At 38.3% G+C, this 22,373-nt stretch overlaps 1 protein-coding gene across 1 annotated transcript in view; it reads left to right on the forward strand.

The window, feature by feature from the left end:
- Nucleotides 1-22,373, forward strand: part of SYNE2 (spectrin repeat containing nuclear envelope protein 2) — a 202,439-nt gene that overhangs the window by 103,040 nt on the left and 77,026 nt on the right. The window contains exons 46-61 of the mRNA XM_072427657.1: nt 248-394; nt 1,759-1,899; nt 2,357-2,539; nt 2,766-2,903; nt 3,604-3,789; nt 4,544-4,666; nt 6,365-6,547; nt 7,731-7,820; nt 9,418-9,600; nt 10,348-10,419; nt 12,676-12,786; nt 17,973-18,155; nt 19,943-20,122; nt 20,800-20,885; nt 21,254-21,404; nt 22,128-22,265. Coding sequence (XP_072283758.1) covers nt 248-394; nt 1,759-1,899; nt 2,357-2,539; nt 2,766-2,903; nt 3,604-3,789; nt 4,544-4,666; nt 6,365-6,547; nt 7,731-7,820; nt 9,418-9,600; nt 10,348-10,419; nt 12,676-12,786; nt 17,973-18,155; nt 19,943-20,122; nt 20,800-20,885; nt 21,254-21,404; nt 22,128-22,265 — 2,295 coding nt within the window. The remainder of the gene's footprint in view (nt 1-247; nt 395-1,758; nt 1,900-2,356; nt 2,540-2,765; nt 2,904-3,603; nt 3,790-4,543; nt 4,667-6,364; nt 6,548-7,730; nt 7,821-9,417; nt 9,601-10,347; nt 10,420-12,675; nt 12,787-17,972; nt 18,156-19,942; nt 20,123-20,799; nt 20,886-21,253; nt 21,405-22,127; nt 22,266-22,373) is intronic.

Genomic DNA, 22,373 nt, shown 5'->3' on the forward strand with positions numbered 1-22,373 from the left:
TGAAAAGCCGTACTGATCGCTCTAATTATGTGAAAGATGACACTGCGATCTCTGAACCTCCTGATTATTGGATCACTATTGTGATTCTTATTTTATTTATATGGTGCCTTGGCTCAGGTACATGCAACTATGAACAGTCCTACCCACACAGTTTTTTTCTAAATAGGTGAAAGAATTTTCCCTATTGTTGGCGATCATTATCGATCGTCAGGGTTTTGAATGACAGTCATGCGTTAACTTATTTCAGGAACTCCTCCAGTTGGTCGGATCAGAAAAGGAAAAGGCTCAGGTTGTAATGGAGAAACTGCAAGACAGATATGCAGAAACGATTCCTGAAGAACTCCAATCACATGCTGAACAGTGTCAAGACTATCTGCGAGAGACAGAAAAAAAGGTAAGTCCGTGTAGATATATCAGAAGTAGTCTGTAGAGAATTGTTATTTCCGAAAAGAAACATGGTTTGTTATATGTTTTATGTGAACAGAATAACCCTCCAGTAATTAGGAGGCAATAATAGGAGACATGGAAGGTGACACACCTTTTTCCGTATTTGTTTAGCCTGCCTTGTACTACAGACCTTTCCAGTCTACTGCGTGTAATGACCGCAGCAGAAGTGACGTGTTTTCTTATTTTCTTAGTTACTTCCTATGACCTTTTAACTTTATTATAAAAAAATATAGGAAATAAAAAAGCAAAACAATATCAATATTGCACTACAAACTATGCACATTGTCCAGTGTTTTCTGCTGTTGGACTTCACTTTGCTCCTAAGAAAGATGACAATGCTTCCTCTGCTGTTCTAAAATCACAAACAATGTTGTCAGGTTTCCCAGTTTGTCTCTGTTGGATTACATAACACCTTTTTCTGTTCTCCATAGTGCAAAGGTTATCAGGGGAGAGTTAAGACAGAGCTGGCAGTGCTGCTTTGGATTTTAGTATAAATGCACCATGCTATCTATTCAGGAGCAAGTATGAGACTTTTGGGGTGACGCTGAAAGGGGGGGGGAGAGGTCAGTTAGAAGGTAACTGTACTAAATGTATAGTTGTCTTTCAGAGTACAACCCCAATTCAAGATTATATTTTATAATTAGTGTTTGGAAATGATCTCCCGTCCATCATCAGTTATTGGCTTTCCATGTTCTTAAAGGCTGATTTATAGGCTGTGGCAATGTTTGCATAATACTGCATGATGATATTAAAGTTTTTAACAGAACAGGTATTGTTTTCTACTTGTGACTTCAGCATCTTAAGGATGGTGTGTACATGAGCAGAATCGCAGGTAATTTTGCACTTGGCCAAATGATCTGATTTTTTTGATCACTAACCGATTGATCAAATAAAAGCTGGACACACATGCACAATATTCCTAAATAATTATGTGCTGTGCATTAACTCCATACAATTATGTGTTGGTATTGCGGCTGAGGGAGCATGTAAGGACTGGGCTAGAGGGTTGTAATCAAATCCTCGATCGGATGCTCTCTTATCAAACAGAAAAATTTAGGAATTTCCCGAAGATTTCTCTGCAAGTAGGAATGAAGAATTCAAAGTGTCACACTTCCATCACCATCATTAGACAAGAATATTGGATGCCCAGGCACTGGTTTAAACTGTTCCAGATTGAGCAGATATTTCTCTACCGGTAGCTTCTAAGGACATAAGTGAATTGCTTTTATCATATTTGCATGTCCACTGTTGGCCACCATGTGCATAAAGAAATTCATTGATCTCCCAGTTTTGCATACATTCTTATTTTAGGTCGGAAATGAGATTGAGCAGTGCTCTCCTCAAGGTATCATGGCCAGAAAAGTGAACGAAATTACAGCCGGTCTCAAAAACATTGAAGCTCAGTTGCAAATAAAAACTGAAAACATCTTCCAGGCGAAAGAAATTCAGAAGGTAAGATATGGACTATTTTCTAGTGTCTCCCTACTCACAGAACTATATTTGTATCTTTAGAAAAGCAGTTCTATGTCTGCTGCTGTACTGTGCTATTTCATTAGGATAGCGCCTTCCCCTTGGCCATACGTGGATGTAGTCATGCTCGGATATTGTAGGCCAGTGCTGCAATGTAGACTGTGCACAAGTGCAACTTTATTACCTTTATTAAGTTTGAACATGGTTTTTTTTCTCAAAAAATACTGTTAAAGTTGATTACTACAGATTCCTGTGATGTAGTGGCGATGCTGCTGCACTGCAGAGCGATGGGGAAACGTTGCAGGGGTATAGCTATCAACATTGTAGCTTCTGAATCCCAAACCTGTAACCAAACCTAATCCCTGGAATGACAATAATTCTTCTCCTGCTGCAACCTGAATATAGGTGGTTTTAATATTCTATGGCTCTGCTTTTGCAGAAAGTCTGGGATGAAGTGGATGGTTGGCACTCCAAGCTGCATGCACTGGAGTCAGAAGTTCAGGACATGGCAGAAGAAGATCCTAGCCTAGCTCAGGAATGGATGGATAAATTGACTGAACCGTTTCATTATCATCAACAAGTCACCTCTCTTGCTGAACGCAGAACTGCTAACCTGAACAAGGTGAGCGATATGGGTGTGTGGTGTTGCTGTTGGTATATCGAAGTCCATTGTTTTGCTCAATACCAGACTAAAATATTGTTAAATGCAAGAGCAATGGGTATTCCTACTTGATGATACATCTCCTGTTCTTTGCCTTTGTGCATGTATTAAGATGTATTTGTTCATTATAATTTGCCTTCAATGTTATGCTTTGTATATCACCTAAAAAAATATACTCTTGTGGCAGGCGGCTAGCAAGCTTGAAGAATATGAAGACACTTTGAGGAGCACAAAACTGTGGATCCAGAATACAGATGGTTTGATAAATGAAGAGAGGAAGGATTGTTCTGCCAAGGTCCTCAATAAGTACTTCAATGCATTAATGGTAAGAACAAAAGACAGGTGCATTTCTTAGCAATAAGAGAAAGGATGCTAGTCTTCCTATTATATCACACCCCAAACTACTATTATTTCCTTTATCTGTTCATTGGAAACATAGTAGTCTCTTTGCATAGAAACATTGCCCATAGAAGGATGGACCCTAAACAAAATCCAGAAAAGAGGAATCCAGAGGAGAAAGCTCAATTTTAGCTTATGTTCCTGAGAGGTAGTATTTCACCCGGATGGTCAATTGTTTATTTAAATACATTGGCGGGAAAAGGATTATTTATTTAGAATGTTTGGTGATGGTGAAATTTCTGTAAAAACAGTTCCACCCCAAATGGCTGGTGCAGGGTCTTATCCTTTGCTTGGTGTCAGTTATACATTAGGTTCCTATCAAGGAGAACTCACTGCCTTGCCTTGTCACATCTTTGGTCATCTGTGAACTCAAACAGCTTATAATGCATGAAGGCTTTTTTGGGCTACTGTATCCCATTAACCTGGAGCAAGTGTGAAATTGGGGAAAATCAAAGTAGAGTCAGTCAGTTAGGTCCAAGTGAGTGACTGCAACCAGCATGATACCCTAGCCTTATCAGAAGACATGTTAATATTTTCTCACTACAGTTTTCTTTTTTTACCAACTTTTTCAAGAACATTTTTTTTAATTGTGCACTTACTATAAGTCTCTTGTTCTTTTTGAGCAGATTGCACTGGATGATTCCGAGAGTAAACAATTCACCCTGGACACCATCAGCAATGAGCTAGAGGAACTTACTGTCATCTGTGAAACAGATAAGATTGTGGAAAGCCTTGATGAAGTAAGAAGTCAAGTGAAGGACCTTCAGCAAAGAATTTTCAATGTTCTTCCACAAATCCAGCATTTAGCAAATGTAAGAACATCGCTCTGTTGTCATCCTTGGATATGTAAGCTCTTCGGGGCAGGGTCCTCTCCTCCTGTATCAATGTCTGTATTAGTCTGTCATTTGCAAACCCTATTTAATGTACAGCGCTGGGTAATATGTTGGCGCTATATAAATCCTGTTTAATAATAATAATAATAATGTTCACACTGATTACCCCAAACATAGAATGAATATCTATCTATTTAATGTCAAATAAAACGTTTATCTACAAGGAAAAGTCAAATGAAACAGTTGAAATACTAATAATACCAGGCTTCCTATAAACTAGTATTTCTCAGCCAGGGTTTCTCCAGAGGTTTCTAGGGGATCCATGAGCAATGAGCAGTTTGTGCTTCCCAGGTCTGTTTACCTGACTCCAATTATCTTTTTAGCTATCGGTAAAGGTGACATTCTTCCCAGCAATGTAAGAGGCATTCTTTCTACTGACCACCACGGTAATGTACTGTGAGCTGTGGATATAATTATTTAAGAAGGGGCCTTGGGAAGAATTTATTTTAAAGGTTCCTCCATGGTAAAAGGGTCGAGAAAGGCTGCTTTTAGACTTTAGTAACCAATTTGGTGGCAGCTGTTATAAGACATGTTGCTGTGAGTGGTACAACTTAACCAGCAGCAGATTTCAGGGCAGGAAAGGAGATTAAACAGTTACAACTTAGCTTGTGTAGATTTAAATGTAGTATTGCTGTAACGATGGCCATTGAATTATTGATTTTTGTAATTTTAGGAGGTTGCTTCAATCGAAAATGAAGTAAAAAAGATGGAAAAGAGAGTTGGTTCCATTAGAACTATTTTGACATCCAGTGATATTGATGAAATGTCACCTAAAGAGCATCACAAAAATGGACAGGTAAGTTCTTAACTTGTTAGAAGCAGATATAAAAAAAAAATTCCCACCAGGTTAGCCCTTTACGCACACATTCATGTGTTGTACCACACATGCTTTTCCACACATCAATCTGGCTTCTATCTCGTCTATGAGAGTCTACCGTGGGCTTTTCCCCCTAAAGAGATAATAAATAGGACATTGACTACCTTACCAGCCACGGATCTGATCAGTCTCTTTATGAGCACAGGGGCAAATACTGAGGTGTTGTTATGGACATTGTTACTACTTATCCGGAACAGTACCATTTTATAGCGGTTGGTTACCTTTTCTTGCCTTATTTTTGGGAAGTCCACCTCTTACTCATTAAGAACTATTAATGGCTACTAGAAATATTGAAACGTGTTGAGGCAGGACATGGATTCCATTAAGGACTTTATAAAAGGACAGACATGTCCATTGGTGGACATCGTTCCTGTCCAATACATTTTGTAGCATTTTTACTATTGATTTATGTTGTTTAATAAAGACTATTTTATGATAACTTAATTATATTGGAACACTGAGTTAGAAAAAGCCCCCTTTTTCTATGATTTTAAATAATATATGGGGTGTGCCTCCTCTTATCTTAAAAATGTATGGTTGTTAAAGTGCACATGTTATTGCCCACTCTGAAACTGCTGTCACATAGCTACCTCATGGTAAAAGTAGAAAACTCCGTCAGTAACAATAATGATCTGACTAAGAAGCAGAGAAAGGGATACTACAATATCCATTGAGAATTTCATACATATCCTAAAACAAAAAATTATCTCGAAGATAATCTCAAGATGTTAAAAAAAGTGGCTTAAACCCAAGGTCACATATGTAAGGGAGATAATTGCTAAAGCAGAGAAAGGCTATTGTCACTAGAATATTCAAGAAGAAGTATTCTAAAGCGGGGTCCCCCAACCCCCGTCTGCTAGGTGGCCCGTGGCTCTGGCCGGTGCACCCACCAGTGGGGTCCTTCTCCTAGTGCACCGGCCAGAGCCCCAGACCCCATACAGATCAAAGGCTTCGGGTTGTGGGCGAGTTGTGTCTCAGACCTGCGATGGGAGAGTGGGCAGATTCTGGCATTATGATGTCACTCTGTGGGGAACTTTCTTCCCCTTTGAGTGACACACAGCTCCCTGCGCATGCACGGTCCGGAGTCTGTGCATTTAGTGGTCCGCAAGCTTCAAAAAGTTAGGGACCACTGCTCTAAAGGACTCTTCTGCCCAATGCCTGTGATATCAACCTATACTTTAAATAAAATAACTTTCCAACTGTCCACATTATGTTGTAATATATTGAGATGCCCATCAATTTGCTGCTCCTCTTTTTACTAAGTGTGGGCAGAACATGACCTGTGAGCGTTAGTGTACTGCAGCAGTGAAAAAAAGGTCTCCTGTCTGACCAGACCATGGCCAGTTCATATGGATTCCTACTGTCCTGCTTTTCCTCTCTCTTCATAAATAATGGCATGGTTGGTTTATAGCTGAGGGCACTAGAACCAGGTAGCAAGCACCCTAAGTTGAACGATTGGTCCATGGTGGCAACTTGCCAGATGGTGAGTTTGGTGTCCTATGTGCCTGGTGTGCTATGAGTGGACCTCAGGAACCGTTCTCCAAGTTTATCTTATTGAATAAAGCTTCTATTGATTGTTGTTTTTATTAAAAGTTTTGCTTATTGTGTCCCTTTCAGGTCATCCAGGAAAATATCAAGTCCATTAGAGAAACAATTGCAGACATAGAGGCCTACAGACCTTCTCTTCTGTTTTATGCCTCCGGTGTGCAGTCGCTTTGCGTGTTCAGGAGAATGAGACGACTCTTGAGAGAGGCCGAAGTGCTGGAAAAGGTTATCAAGGAGCAGAATACTCTTCTAGAGGTAAGGCACATATTTTTATATCTCAAGGACAAATAGGCAAGATAGTTTTTTTTTTTTTTAAATAGCCCTTAACATACTGTCTGGTATTAGCTTGTCTGTACAAACCTGAATATCATAGAATATGTCCGATGTATTCTGAATGTCTTCGGTGCGATGGGATAAAAAATAAATGATTCAGGATTTAATATGACTTTTAATTTTTCTGCAGAGAAGCAATGTGAATATTTTCTGTTGAAAAATGTAATACTTCAAGGTTTGGTTCAAAATATACCTAACATTTTTGTTTATACTATTGCTAATTTGACTTTTCTGCCTGACAATGTTAAGTTTTCCAATGAGTTAATGCTAAAAAAAATAAACCATATTACTCCAGTATTGCTATTATAAAATATGCTATTATAGGTCAGATCCAATGTATAAGCAATTCACAAGTGATATCTAAATGTTGCATACAAGGGATTTAGAATTCCCCACTTTTTGTTAATTATCATGATTATTATTTTTTATCATTAATTTTAATATTATTTTAATAATGATATTATTTTTATTTGTCATCAATACTATTAATACAATACAATACAATACAATTTTTATTTGAAATACAATACTAATTCTAATAATAGGAATTCTGCCAGTTCATGACTGTAGTGACGATGCTATTCGCTTTCAGTGAATAATTGTATTGCTGACATTCTAATGTATGCCGAGTGTAATTTCAGTATTGCCACTGCTGACAAACTTTCTCTCAGAATTATTGCCGAAACAAGAACATAATGAACGTGCACTTATCCTTTAGGAGTAAAATTTGGTTTGCTTCCAAAATATTGTTGTTAGAATTGTCTTGATTTGCTCAAGAAGCCAAACTAAGCCCTTTCTGACTTGCATCAAGCTGCTTCTAAGCTGCTTTTGTATTTACATTAACTTGTATTGGTAGAAAAACAACTTGGACTTTTTAATAATTCTGTGTGTATGAGCCCTTAACTAGTTTTTGTTTACTATAACTTGAGCATTCCTTTGAAAGTGTATAAAATGACTCTGAAACAATTGATTTTCTTTTGATTTTATCTAAAATACCCAGTTTCAAATAAAGAAATATAGATATTTATTTTGAAGAGATTTGCCATAAACTATACACATCTTTGTAAACTACAACCTTTTATTTTTTTATTTATTTTTATTGCAGCCAATAATTAGTAAAATGTTAGAGCTGGAACAAGAGCAGGAGAAGCTTAAACACATCTCCAAGAACTTTGCATTGGAAACTGAAATAAAGGTAAATATTTTATTTTTATATTTTTAATTATACTCCAAATACATACCCAGGACTGAAAGTGATGAGAAATTCAACATTTTGAATTGCCATCTGTCTAACAAAAATAAAGGTAAAATATTCCCATGAGGACACTTGTTTTCCTAATGGATTTTACGTCCACTTCTATGTATATACAGGACTAATAGAAGAAAAATCTTGAACGTGAAACACAAACCTGTGGGGTTGTATTCCTACTCTGTCCACAATAGTGAAGAAGCCTTTTGGCTTTGTCTGTAAACATATGCAAAGTTTTAAATTACCTGAGCAATTGCCTGAGCACTCTCCTACTGCATTCCCACTGACCCTGCAAATCTTTGGTAGAGAGTAGCACAGAGAACACGTATTAAGGTAGACTGGATGATTGCAATGTCCTAGTTGTAGAATGCATAAGTACAGTGGCCCTCAAACTACAGCCTACTGGCCAGATGTAGCCCTTTGCTTGTCTTTAACCTGCACTGTGGGGCACAATGTCTCCCAACAACAACAGTTCCAGTTTTGAGCTCCCCTTCCTTGGTAGCTCACACTTTGGTTTCACTTGTGGCCTGAAAGTTCTTTAAATTAAACTTCCTGCAAAGCTTATCATGAAAATACAAAATATGCTTTTATTGAAAAAATACCTAAACCAGGGTTGCATTCAGTAAAAATTTCAGATCAAACCGAATATAAAATTGTGAAATATATTGGTATTAACTTATCCTGTAAAAATTGGGCTTAGCTTCAATCTCTACCAGATCCCAAATTCCATTATTAGTCAATAAGGCCATTCATTATATTAAAGAACAAATACGGAGGGTCCATGAGGAGGAACTTGTCTTCTCACATAAAAAAAAAAATTGTTTTGAAACCTTTCAAGTTCAGTAGTGGTAATTATTTAAATTAATTTTGAAAAGTAAGTTGTTACGGTTAGGGGGACAAGGCCACTAGGGGACGCTACAGCTTGTACAGAAATGGTGTGAGGCCTGAGAAGGGCCAAGGCACAGAGTTCAAGCAGTAACCAGGTCTTCTCTAGAGCCTCCAGTGGTGAGGATGTTGTGCTGCTGGTTACTGCCAGGTTGCACATCAGGGGGGGGGCAGGAGGATACACGGTACCAAATCACTAAGCAGAAGAACTGTCAAGGAAGGCTGGAGTCAAGGCAGGCAGCAAGCAAGAGAGGTCGGGTCACAAGCCAAAGGTCAAATACCAGGGATCCAGGAAATAGACACCAGTGACAGGGGCCACTGGAGACACAGGGAACACAGGTGACACAGGAATAAGCACAGACAGAGAAGAACACTGGAACAGCACAAGGAAATCTCAGCAGCACTAGGGGGTTCGGCACTAGTGGAGACACGTTCCACGAATGCTGAGTGGTGTGTCTGAGCTAGCTAAATAGCCAGGGATGAATAAGAGGCTATTTATTGATTGGCCGGCGGTATGGGCAAAACTGATAAAGCTTGGGAGGGCAGGCACAAGTCAGAACTGCCTGAATGCGCAGGAGAGAGACTCCTGCGCTTTCGTACGGAAGAGGTAAGTGTGACATAAGCTATTTTACAGCTTTTACCCTTGTTTTACCTTTAGGATAAGGCTGAAGAGTTGAGAAAACGGATGGATGAAATAAACCAGGGGAAGGAAGCTGTTTTACTTTCTCAGAGGAGCTTAGTTATTGAACAGCTGGTGCGTTTACAACAGGAACCAGAGGACCAGGATTTGGAAGCTCTTCTGTCCCCAGTAACAGAAGGAGTGGACAATGTCAATAATGAGGTAATAAAATCTTTATTTCGTATCAAATACCTGCTGAATGTAAAGCCAAGCTGCTTTAGGAGAGTCCCAGGTTCCTTCACTTCTCTTTTTTTTTTTTTTGCTTTAACATCATTAAGTCCCGAAAAAAAGGGCCTCTTGGAACCCCTTAAATGTGTTGATTGTTTATTGACTACAACTTTCGTGAAAACATTTTAACTACCCTAGATATAAATCTTGGCGTTCTTTTGGACATTGCACTCAGAGCCCAATCAAGACCCTTGCTGTGTGTGGGAAAACAAGAACTTCCACACCAGATTTTAATACTCCTCTACACTGGGTCCAGCATTTGAGTTTCTCAATAAGAGAGCCCAGGGCATTGATATCATTTTGGAGCCAACTTTTATTTGAGCTTTTGCATCAATGCAGCAACATATGTGAAGTTTTACAAAAATTATCTGTTTAGTCAACTAGGAACTAGGTTTAAAGTATTGTAGAACATCAACTATTCATCAAATTATTTGATGGTCCCAGGTCATTTGTCCTGACTTGTTTTTTTATGTTCAGTGCATTTACCTAAATGAGGACTATTAGTCCCCAGTTAACCCAGACTGGCTGTGCAGAGCAGCCGATTTGATTTTAGCTTTCATTAGTTTAGAGCTGTAAAGAAAATTGTGAATTCGAATGGTTGCTGTGTAAATGATAAATGTTTACCTTGCCTGCATATAAATGGTAGACTTACAATATAAAATATATTTATATCACATTTAGATCCACTGGACTGATCCCTACGTTTTACCATCACTTGTCGAGGAGGTAGAAGAATCCTCATTTATTTCCGAGGTACAAAATATTTTTGTTGCTAGGAGCAGATTTTAATTTGTTTTTTTAGTTCAGTTATCTAATGCAAATGCTGTCCTACTGGAGTTAATGCATCGGTGACACACATTGGTTATTCATTTTTTTTAAATTCAACTTAATTTTTGTGCAAAACACTTTAGTAAATCAAATGGTTTGGATCAGGTAGGATTATGTTGTACTTTAAAAATACCTTTACCATGTTCATATTCAGCATATGAGTCATGCTGTGCAGTATCCACAATAAGGCACGATGTCCCACATGCAAAACACCACATATCTACCCAAAGCCCTATTGGAATCTGTACAAAGAGTTGACTCCCATGTGACCTTTTTTGGGTATGTGAACTCCATGTCTGGAACTGTGAGTGTTTCCGGGCATTTCAAATATGTTGTGGAGCTGACCATTTTTCAGTGTAGGGTGTAGCACTTTTTGGTATCTGCTGTGCTTTTGAAGCCAAACTATAGCCATGCTAAGTGTAACTAGTTCTGCGGCTTCAAACAGAACTGCAAAGTGCTAGCCTATAGAAGGGAAGGATGGGTTTTTCCCAATCCTTCTGCTGCTGGCTCCCCCTGTACAAAAGGAATGCTAGCTGAGAGTGCTGCCATGTTACAAGAGAGTACTAAATGTGAGGGTGTTGCTATGATAGTGGAGAAATCTAAATGATATCTGAAAGTGGTGCTATGATACCAGGGAAAACATCAATGACATTATTAGGAGTAGCTGAACGTTGTCATATATGTGTTATGAAAGCTGCATGTCTGTAGACCATCAAATAAGGTACAGGTAGCCTAACAACTTGCCGTAGTGTAACAGTACTTTCTTGTTAACCAAAAGTCAGCCATATTGTAAGTGAATCTTCCACACTGGTTCTTGTTTTACTGCATAGAATGCAGGCTACTTTCTATACAGTCCACCCTATGGGCTCTTTATGGCCTTCAGCATTCCCGGTTAGTCTTCAAGTGACATCAAACATTATACAACACAATCATTGGAAACACTAAATGTCTTTGAGTGGTTGGGCAGGTTGTGGCAGATTAGGTTCAGAATGATATTTCAGTTTCATCAAAGCTGTCCCTTTGCACATCCTAAAGCACTACCTGAGATAACTATTCAACTCGTGCCACATTTCCTGACTATATTTGAGTGTATTGCATAGAAAAGACCATCTAATATTCTAATCTGACACTTGATATACCTTGTGTCTTCAAGGACGTTCCTGCACCATTCTTATCATAGGTGTCAGTCCCATGAAAATCTCTGTTGAAGTCTCTAACACCTAATGGTATGCAGGTGGTGTCTGAAGCCCCCAAAATGTGCTGCTCTCTGAGGAAAAGGAATCCACAGATGAACCTATTTATAAGAAATTAGTTTTTCTTCAGAATGTGGCAGGGAATGGATTGTCTTGTGCTGGTTAGGGCCTATCCAACGCCTGGAGCCATAATCCTACAAATTACACCTCGGTATCCATCAAATTTTTTCCAGTACACACTTTGTTCAATAGTACCAACGCCCAATAAAGGGGGATCCTAGAGCTGGAATTAAAGAGTCTTAACAAAATTCAATCTGGATCTTATGCATTCTGCTTTTGCTCATTTTTTTTCTACCATAATGTTGGGGGTGAAAAGGCTCTAAGGATCCCTGATTTTAAAACATTTGGGAAAAAAGCTGTCGGGTGTTGGATCTCAAACTGTACCGCAGGCAACACACATGACCGCAGCGCAAACGTTCTGGCAATCATGCAGCCAAAATCAATCTGCCCTTTTTGGAAACCATGCCATGATCTGCCACAACCACATGCAAAAAATGATTTCCAACCGCTCCTATTTGCTTAAATGGGAGAGGTTGGGACTGCCACTGAGCCCATAGCTGAACACTGCAGCTCACTACTGGACTGAAATAGCGCTTATTCTTCCTCTATCCATCTAGATAGGAAAAACTTTAGCCATTGATACATTTTATTTTAGCCATGATACAATATTGCCATGAATAATATAAAGTGCACGAAAGAACAAGACTGACTTAGGGGACTTGTAGTTCAAGCTTCTGATACAGATCATTAGTAGTAACAGGCCCCAGAAACTCTATCTGACAGCTAGGATGGTATGAAGGTATGTGGACAAACACGTTCCTTACATGCTGTTTAGATAAGTGTCTTCTTCACACCTGATTTTACAATGTACTTCTAGATGGCGGAGGATCCACAACAACTTGATTAATTAACCTTTTGTACAAAACAGGCTGTGGATAACGTGCCGGTTGTTAGCGAAGCAGTTGACTGCAACAAGAAGGCTAAAGAAGATGCTAGCCATTCCTTTATTTCTCCGGTTTCCTTGGATCAAATGACCCAGGTAAAGTGATTCCTCTGTATGCTCTTTTACCTACAAGAACATGTGACTAGATTAGGATAAACCTCATGTCATTCTTTTGAATTGAAAAGTCTTGTACCCTGCAATGCAAGTTTTTTTTTATGCAACCTTTTCTTTTACAGGTGGTGCTCTATTTTGCATCATGTTATCAAAGTCTGCCATGTGCTATGCAATATTTTCAATATAATTGACATAAGACATCGAATCTATGGAACATCTATTGAAAACGATGGCGTTTCCAATTGGTGCCTGATTCAGGAATGCTTTTTTGCTTGATTGAATGCCACTCCACTCCCCTGTGCTGTTGGGCATGTATATCAGGAGGAACACTTCTGAACAATCCACAGTCAATAGGAATACTTCCAATGTTTAAAATAACTCAGCTCTGCTTTTGCTATTGTAATCAGCAGAATGTGCTTTGTTGGCTGTCGGTTGTTAGAAATGTTTCCATTTGATTTACAATGTGATCAGGCTCGTTTATGGGTGTATGATGGTTACGCCGGGTACATATTTGAAACTGAACTTGTTGATTGGTGCATGAGGGTTAGTGCCAGTTACATAACTGATGTCGGTGCAATCATTTTCCTGGCCTTGTATCCAATGACTGTTCTATAGCTACCATTATCACCTTTTAAAATCTCTGTAAAATGTTTAAATGCTTAAAACCAATTGTTTAATTCATTTTTGAGTGCTTAATCACTTTCCCTAGTGCAGCAATTGTAGTTTGCAATTGAAATAGGGCAGAGCAGAGTTTCTCTACCTTTCAAACATGGAGGAAACCTTGAAATAACTTCCAGGTCTTCACAGTACATTTTTGTAGTGGTCAGTAGGAAGAACACTTTCTAAACTGCTGGTTACCTTTACAGATTGACCTAAAAGGCACATTGTTTAGGAAGCCCTAGCAACCTCCAGAAGAAGTTGAGAAACACTGGGTTAGAACTTCCAGGTTTATCCCTGTACACAATCCCTCAATAAATATGTAAAGCCAAAACTTATGTAAACCTACGGAGTATGGAAAGTTAAAACCTTTGTCAACTTTGTTTTCCATCTATGTCCCTTTGAAGGGGGGCTTCTTTCCTTTTAGAGAGTCAAAAGTTTAGGTTGGTACTGACTGCCAGACAACTTATATTGTTTAATTTCTGTTCAATAAGTGCAAATAATACTTGCTGGTTCAGGAAAGTAGCAATTCCAGAAGGAGATCAGCAGTGTCATCCCTCAGCTCTCATGACAGGTTCTGTAGAAATTTTACACCTTGCTTGGAAGGAGCAGAGTTAAGAAAGTTGCTCCTCCACCCCCTTCCCCCAAGGTGGGTACATTTGGTTCCAATTTTGACTTAAACAGAAGGGTTTTACCAAATACATTGCAGCTAAAAGCCGTTGCTTGCTTTGTTCCCACCGAGCTCCAAACACAAACAACAAAGACATATTGACATGGGCAACATAGAATTTCTCTCTCTCTCCCTCCGGAGGTGGATGTGCTAACAAGATCATTTGAGAACGTTGATAAGGATACTTCATCTTTCGTACCTCCTGAAAAATAGATGAGCCGAGGGCTGGGAAAGTGTGGTCGTATACAGGAAAAATATTTCCGAGCAACAAAAAAATATATATATCCTCAGTTTGGCAAGATCATTTTGACATGTATTTGTACGGTACAATTTAATACCTTTTTGTATAAATGGGGAATGCTATTTCGCAAAACACTTTTTTTAATAACATGGGATGTTAATTTTCTTTTTCCGGTAATTTTATTTTGTGCAGTAATAATAGGAAATTTTTCATTTTCTTGAGTTTGCCACAAAAAATATCGGTTGTTTTCTGTTCCTCAAAATGTCAACGGGCATTGTCTTCTTGATATGAAGGGCTATTTAAAGAGGACCTGAACTGTGGAAGCTGTGCCCAAAGGGTGTTGTTTTGTGTCCCCCTGACTTGTTATGTCTTGATCTGTGCTTCGTCTCCGTGTGGAGGTGGAAATCTTGGTGGGACTTTATTTTCTCATGTTGGAGTTCCCTCCCTTATCTCATGGACTTATGTAAAAGTAAGGAGCAGCAGGTGAGGTTCGGAAATGACATAGAATGAATAAAGCAGCAGGGAGATCTTTGCATTGCACGTCATCGGTAAAAATTCCTCTCCAGCATGGAGAACAGTGGACATCACAACAATGACATAAAGCAATGTTGGCTATATTCTTTAAAAAAAAATGCTGGCATCCCTCAGAGCTTTTGGGACTGAAGGACTGCAAGTGCTGAAGTTACATCATCCCGATTCAGCCAGTCAAGAAAGCTGAAGTTTAGGAAACCAGGGAGAAGAATGAAATGGTGGCATCTGAGAAGAAACAAGGACGTGTGAGGGTGTTTAAAAAATTGCTATCAGGCCATTATGTTTAATTTATTGCTCAAAGGACATCACCTGTCCCCTTTGCAATAAAGGACCTGTTTGGTCCCATTTTTTTTACTTTTAATTCTGCTTTATTGTTGCCTACTTTTTTATAAATGGCAATCAGCTGAAAAGAGTGAGGTTTTTTCACATTTTTTATTGAGCTACTGAGAATTATAAACAGCATGCTTTTTATAGTGGTAAGGAAGAAACACATGAAATTGAATCCTAAAGCTTCTTTTGCTTGTTAGAATTAGGAATACATAATATACTGTACATATGTGATAAAGGATCTACCTGACTGCAACAAAGAATTTTTTTAAAAATGTTTAACAGAAAGAAAAAAGAAAAATGTCGTGGAGAATAGCTTTGTATATTCCATTCAAGCTGAGACTGGTGACGTTGCTAAAGTTTAAAGAAGTGACAACCGGACATTTAGCAGCTCTGGTTAATCTTTTTATAGAAGAGCCATCCAGATCACTCTCCGCCCAATGTAAAGTTTCGTCTGGTGGAATATGCTGATGAGTCTTTCATAATAAATGGAAGAAGGCTATTCCTGACTGTTCAGAGTGTTCACTGGTTAATCATTATTGGTGTATGCAGCTCTTGCCAGTCTCTCCATGTGTGGAGCACGCATACCTTCCTCTGCTAGAACTGGGAGCAGCTGTATCATAGATTTCCGTTTACATAGTCTGTGTAGTGTTGGCGCCTTTTCTAATGAATCCAGGCAGGTATTTGGCTATACAGTTTAGAGAATTGATAAATAAATACAGAGAAGCCTTTTATCATTTTGGGATTTGGGAGTTGATTTCAAACAGAGAATAGTCCTAACACGGGTGAACTCTTGGATGCCCTATCTTTTTCTGTTATGTTGGCTGTCACAGCTACAACCCTGTCTAGCCGGTTTGTGTTACGTTGTACTCTGGGCGGACCGACACCTGTAATGGACATTTGTGAGTATAGACAACAGAAGCCGGTGTGCTGACTTATTAGATACATTTTAAAGAAATTTGTAATTGTTTTTGAACTTTTTCAAACTTTATTTTAGTACAGTTTAATGTACATATGGTGAAAAAGTTTGGCAAAGAAATAGAACTTCTCACTTAGTGACCTGGTGATGACAGTAATCCCAGATAGGAAGTGAGGGGAAATCTGCTAGAGGGATTTATAGAAGTAAAAGCTGATCAGGTTCTAACTTTTCCATATGCTCCTAAAAATGTTTTAATTCTTTGGATATATAGTTTATGGTAGATACTGGAGAATTTGGAAAAACTTCCTGAATTTACTGAATTTGTAAAAATTTCTGGGGTGACAAACTACTATGGCTACATAAGCACAGAGGATTTTTGTCACTGGAATCGATCTTTTATGATCATTTCCAATGAGAGATGAACAAACGAGTGCTGTACACACCAAGTCATTCAGTTATATAGAGGGGAGGGGATGAAAACGCGGTTCCCCGATGTTCTGTCCTTCATTAACTCTCAGATGAGAATCTGACATGCGCACAGCAGTTGCTCAACATTGTTCATCAATCTGCCCTGGCGGATCCATGAATAATGATCAGCAATGACTACTGTGCAATTATCAGATTCTCGACGAGTGCAACTGTTGTGATATCTGATGTGTGTACGCAACCTGTCACTGTATACAAAATCATTTTTAGCAGGACAACTTTTTTTGGAAAACTGTGCAGTTGGATACTCCTGGGTACATAGCAAACTGCTGCTGTATGACCTGGAGCAGTGGATCTCACCACGGGTAACACATTTATTGCGGTTGCAGCTGTGGTGCAGTTCTTCCAAAAGTAACCACATGGGCAAAAGCAATTTGTCACTTTTTGAAACTGTGCCACAATACATGGCAACCTCAGTTTCAACTCAGTATCCAGCTGTGTGCACAAAATAGTTCCCAAACGCTCCTGTGTGCTTAAGCTGAAGCAGTTGGGACAGTCGTTGAGCCTGCAGCAGAACACCATGGGTCTGACATGGCCCTAAGACTTGAATATAGTGCTCCTCCATAGTAAAAAAAAAAAAAAGCGGTTAAGAAAGGCTGCACAAGAACAAATGTGTCCATGAAAGTTCTCATTTATCCAAGTTATATTTAGTACTAGTTTATCACATTCAACCAGAGGTATTCTTGTAATGCTGAAGACGTTTTATGTTATAAATTACTGAAAGTTGCAGAAGTTGCAAAGTCTCCAACATTACAACAATAAGTCTTGTTGAATGTGACTACTACTTGATGATCAATGAATGCGTTTCTCTCCTGACAAAAGTTAAGATCAGTCACACCATGGGTTTATTTTTACAGAGTGATCTGATAAATAGGACTAAATACTGTGTACTTGCAGCAGTGCAACCTTTGCAGAACAGAAAGAGCCTCTGAATGCAATGAGCAAATTATGGCTGCCTATATGTAAATAAGATTACAAGTATACAAGTTTAAGGAAACATTGCACACATTGATACAAATCTTTACACTGATCTGCTAATCTCTTTTACATGGATATCTAGAAATCCCTGAGAAAAGTACACATTCTTATAATTCAGCCATACTGAGTTGGCTCTTTGTATACTAAAGAAAATAACTTGAATAAATGCAGATTAGCTGCCAGGAACCTGTTGACATTAGATCACATGAACTGTTGTATTTTCCTCCCGTCTACACCTGGGAATAAGTTGCTGTTTGTGCTCCGCCATACGTTCGCCGTGTCACATTCTCTTGAGTCGGTGCTTGTTTGCTTTATCTCTCTCGCTGTCACTTATGCATCTGCTGTCGGCTTTCTTTCAGGAACAGCAGGAAAATGCAGCCGCGGCGTCGGGCAGCGTGAAGCCGGAGATGATCCTGCGTGATTGTCAAGGGAAGGTAACAGAGGTGGAGCTCTGGCTGCAAAGGTTAAACCTGTCATTAGAAGAAAGCAAACTAGAGCCAGATATGCTTCAGAGCTTAGAACAGAAGCTTGTAGACTTTCAGGTAAGACAGACAACTGTCACTGATCATAGCCTAACCTTATATTGTATGCACAATGCTCTAAAGAGCACCTGTCTTGTTAATGCACAGCATACAATTCTTCATGTAAAAAATACAAGGGCTCATCATGGGCCTCAATGCCCTGCTCATACCGCCACAGTTTTTAAATTTCAGCTGTAAAAAAACACAGGAACATATTGGCTACCCATCGATCTTTGCAATATAGATGGATCTAATAGAGTTTAAACTGGGGCATCATATGCACAGCTGGGGTTGAGCATTTAGAGTACATTTTGTTGCTTCCCAGAATTTATTTTATTCTTTAATAGTCAGGTCTTTGTTGTTGGTATATGGCTTTGAGTACATACACTGACCTTTATACCAAAGATCATGTTCATGTTACAGGCATCACTGGCTGGAAATACACCATAAAATTGATATGGATAAAAGTCCCATATTCACTGTACATCCAACATTTAGTTTACACTCCCTGGTAAAATCTAGCCCTTGCAGATATGGAATTTACAAATTCATTCTGTGTTCGTTATTACAAATGTATATTATTATTATTATTATTAATATTATTATTATTATTATTAATAATAATAATAATAAACAGGATTTATATAGCACCAACAAGGAGAGGACGCTGCTCAGAAAAGCTAACAACCTAAGAAATAATAGTTTAGAATGAGGATCAGACAGGTAAGAATACTTATCGCAAAAGGGACATCACCTGTCTCTTTCTGCAGTAAAGCTCTGCCTGATCATACATTTTGAAAGCGGAACTAAAATAACTTATATTGCTGTAAACTTCATTCATCATAGTTTAAAATGTAATACATATTATTTATATGTTCACTTAAAAAAAATTTTTTTAGGAAATGAGGACAAACTGGGGAAGCCTTTATTTAAATAAAAAATTACAACCGGAAGGGAATGCAGGTTAATTTTAATTATTTTGAACCTTTCCCTGTAAAAAACCCTTAATTATTTGTTTAAAAAAATTAATATAAAGAAAAGTTTTTTTTGTTGAGATAAGTAAATAGAAGTAAATTTTAGTTTTTAAATTAAAAAATAAATGAAATGTATCAAATACCCATAGAAATGCTTTATGGATATTGTTACTTATCTATGAATGGTTTAAAAATTCCCTATTGCTTGTATGGCTCAAAGTTCGTTCAAGTAATATAAATCAAAGTACATAGTACAGTATATGTAATATATTCACTTGTAAATTGAGTATGATAAGTATAGACTGGAACATTACACACTGCAGAGTTTTTTTCTTTTATGTTATAATAAATATATTAAAATCTGATGTAAAAAAGCTTTTTAGAATATTACCATTTTCCAGCGTGAGGATGGCCATAAAAGAAAGAAAGTGTTGTACTGCAGCAGAAAATTTCATGATTTTAGGGTCAAAGTGATAGCAAGGTGATTCCAAAATGCACAACAAAGTTTCCATACGTGCTGAAAGATCAACAAGTATAAAAACTCCAGTCACTGATCATTCCCTTTTCAATGGAGAAAAGAAGAAAAAACTTTTACTGGGTATGTTCTATGACTAAATACTGACCAGATATGGATCCAAGTGGTGCAGAGCTTCAAATAAAAAATGGTGTCCCTCTCAATACCCATCCTAATTGACTCGTCTACCTGTGCCCATTCAATTGCAATTAAATGATTATATCATTCCAGCTTTTTAAATGCTCACAACCAATAATTTAGAAGTTTTATAAACAACATCAGTGAGAATATTTCTTATGTATTTTAATTTTCTCCCCCAGAAAACCTTACAGGAAACAGAAACAAAAATAAACAGTTTGCTGGAAGGTGTAGACACCAGGAAGCAAGGGCCTGGTTCCATATTAGAGGAGGCAGAGTCCTTATCCAAAAAACTCAAGGCTCTGAAAGTCAGTCTGGAGACTGTACAGACGATGCTGCAGGCCAAACCCACCGGCGAACAGGTATCAGTCATTAACAATTGTATTGTAGCAACGAGAACATTAATATTAAATCCAAAGTTAAGATGCAATAAATATTTGGCCATACATCTTTATTAATCTAGCTTTCAAATAAAGTACAGGTAGTCCCTGGGTTACATACGAGATGGGTTTGTTCTTAAGTTGAATTTGTAGGTAAGTCGGAACAGGTACATTATTTTAATAAATAAATTAGGAAAGATGTTTGTCTCAACATTTTATTAGGTAGCATGGTGTCAGTTACTGTATAAAATCCTAACTGTGAGTTAATCACAAACAAAGCAAAAAAAAAAACAACTTTATGTAGCCTAGACATTCATTAACTTCTGGAGCAAGCTGTGCTTTGATAGTCAAAAAGAAACAACTGCAGAGTTTGTCTTCGTCATTAAAAGAGTTACAACAGAACAGACTTCTTCTGTGAGTCATGCAAATCGCCCCCTCCCCCCTATCAAGCCTCTGTCCTACATACCAGCGAGCAGGGAAGTCACATTGGTATCTGGGAGTTGTCCTCATGTCAGAGGTTCCTATTTCGGGGACTACCTGTACACTTAGGTATTCTAATACAGCACAGAAGTATTAAAGATTTACATAGAGCTAATAGTGTACTGCAACAGTAAAGATTTGCTTGCCAGGCTGACCAGCTTTGATTTCTGTCTCTCCAGGTTAAAAGCACTGAGACTGCGGACAAAAAACACCCAACAGAGAAGCTGGTACCTATTCAAGATATTGTTGCAACTTCACAAATCAGGTATGAATCGTTTAAAGCATAATTATTCTGGGTCATACGGAGGGTATGAAGAATTGCTTGTTTGGAACACTTGTAATAAATGATTCCTCCGACATTCATCATCTAAGGTGTAAAGCTGCTAATAGACATATGGCTTTGTTTATAATGTTCTTAATATATTCAGTGTTCACGGTTCTTCTGGAACCCAATTAAACTTTTATTCTACCATACTGCACGGCACCACTGAGTCATTTGATGGCTGTAAACCACAAAAACACATTGCAGGTGTCTCATTTGATGAAGTTGATATTTGGAAACAAAAGTCCAATGCTGGTAGTGACTGAACACAAAAAAAATGCAAATACTAAAGTCCTTTGTGTTTTTTTTAGGAATGCTGGGGAGGTGGTGTCAAGCCAGACCAGGCCTAAGGGTAAACTGTACCCGGCAGAGGATATCACCTGGAGCAAGTGGCAGTATCTGCAGAAGGAGCTGTCACACCGGACCAAAGCTGCTCCTTCCAGCCCTGAAAATGAACCTGACGTAAGTTGTGTTAAAGAGACCTTATGAAACCTCAAGAAACCTCCAGTTCTTGATAACATCTCTTATTGAGATGGTTATCCAAGATTGTTTATCTATTTTTTGCTTGAAGAAATTTTACATTCTTCAACATACTACATACTCCAAGGAAATAGCTTAAAAAGGTGGAAAATATTTATGGGAGCTGATTTAAAATACAATTCAGTATTCTGCCAAGAAATGTTTTTAAGCTGGGTGGGAAGAAGCTGTAGGTGAGTTTGGGGCCCCTTATTGTGACCCAGCTTTTCAGTAACCACCAAGTGCTGGGTGGTGCATCCAGCTAAAAGGTGCTGGAGAGGACACTGTAATTGACCAGGCGGTTCTGACATACATACATACATGCATCCCTTCCAGATCAGGTAGCCAAGCTTGTGACCTCTCTTCCTATACCACCCATAATACATTGTAATTAAAAAAGAACATATACTTTCATACCTGTCAAAGGAAGGAAATGGTGCTGGTAGGAGATATGTGAAGCTATTTAGTCAGCATGGACCAGCATTTCCGAGAAACATTTTTAAACCCTTTATATTCAAGGTACAAACAACAAGGATTGTTTTAAAAGAAAGGGGGTTTTACACATCACTAGATAGGAGTTTCACAGTCTGGTTAGGATGTAGAAGCTTACAGCTCGTTTTTGTACACTGGAAACTAATTCATGGCATGTCGCTGTTTCTTTAAATATAGGCAGAAAAGGATTTGAGAATTAACTTTATATCAAGATTTCCTGGGAGAACCCTAACACAATTACCTCCTGGAGACTCCAAACAACTTCTGACTCGGCTCCAAACTCTGAGTGAAGAAGAGGCTGCACCCCTACCTCAGGTACAATTATTTTTGTTACTGTGTTTCCCCGAAAAAAAGACACTGTCTTATATTTTTTTGGGCTTCCAAAAACACACTAGGTCTTATTTTCAGGGTAGGTCTTATATA

The sequence above is a fragment of the Pyxicephalus adspersus genome, chromosome 12 (genome assembly GCF_032062135.1).
Source record: "Pyxicephalus adspersus chromosome 12, UCB_Pads_2.0, whole genome shotgun sequence".
Taxonomy (NCBI): domain Eukaryota; kingdom Metazoa; phylum Chordata; class Amphibia; order Anura; family Pyxicephalidae; genus Pyxicephalus; species Pyxicephalus adspersus.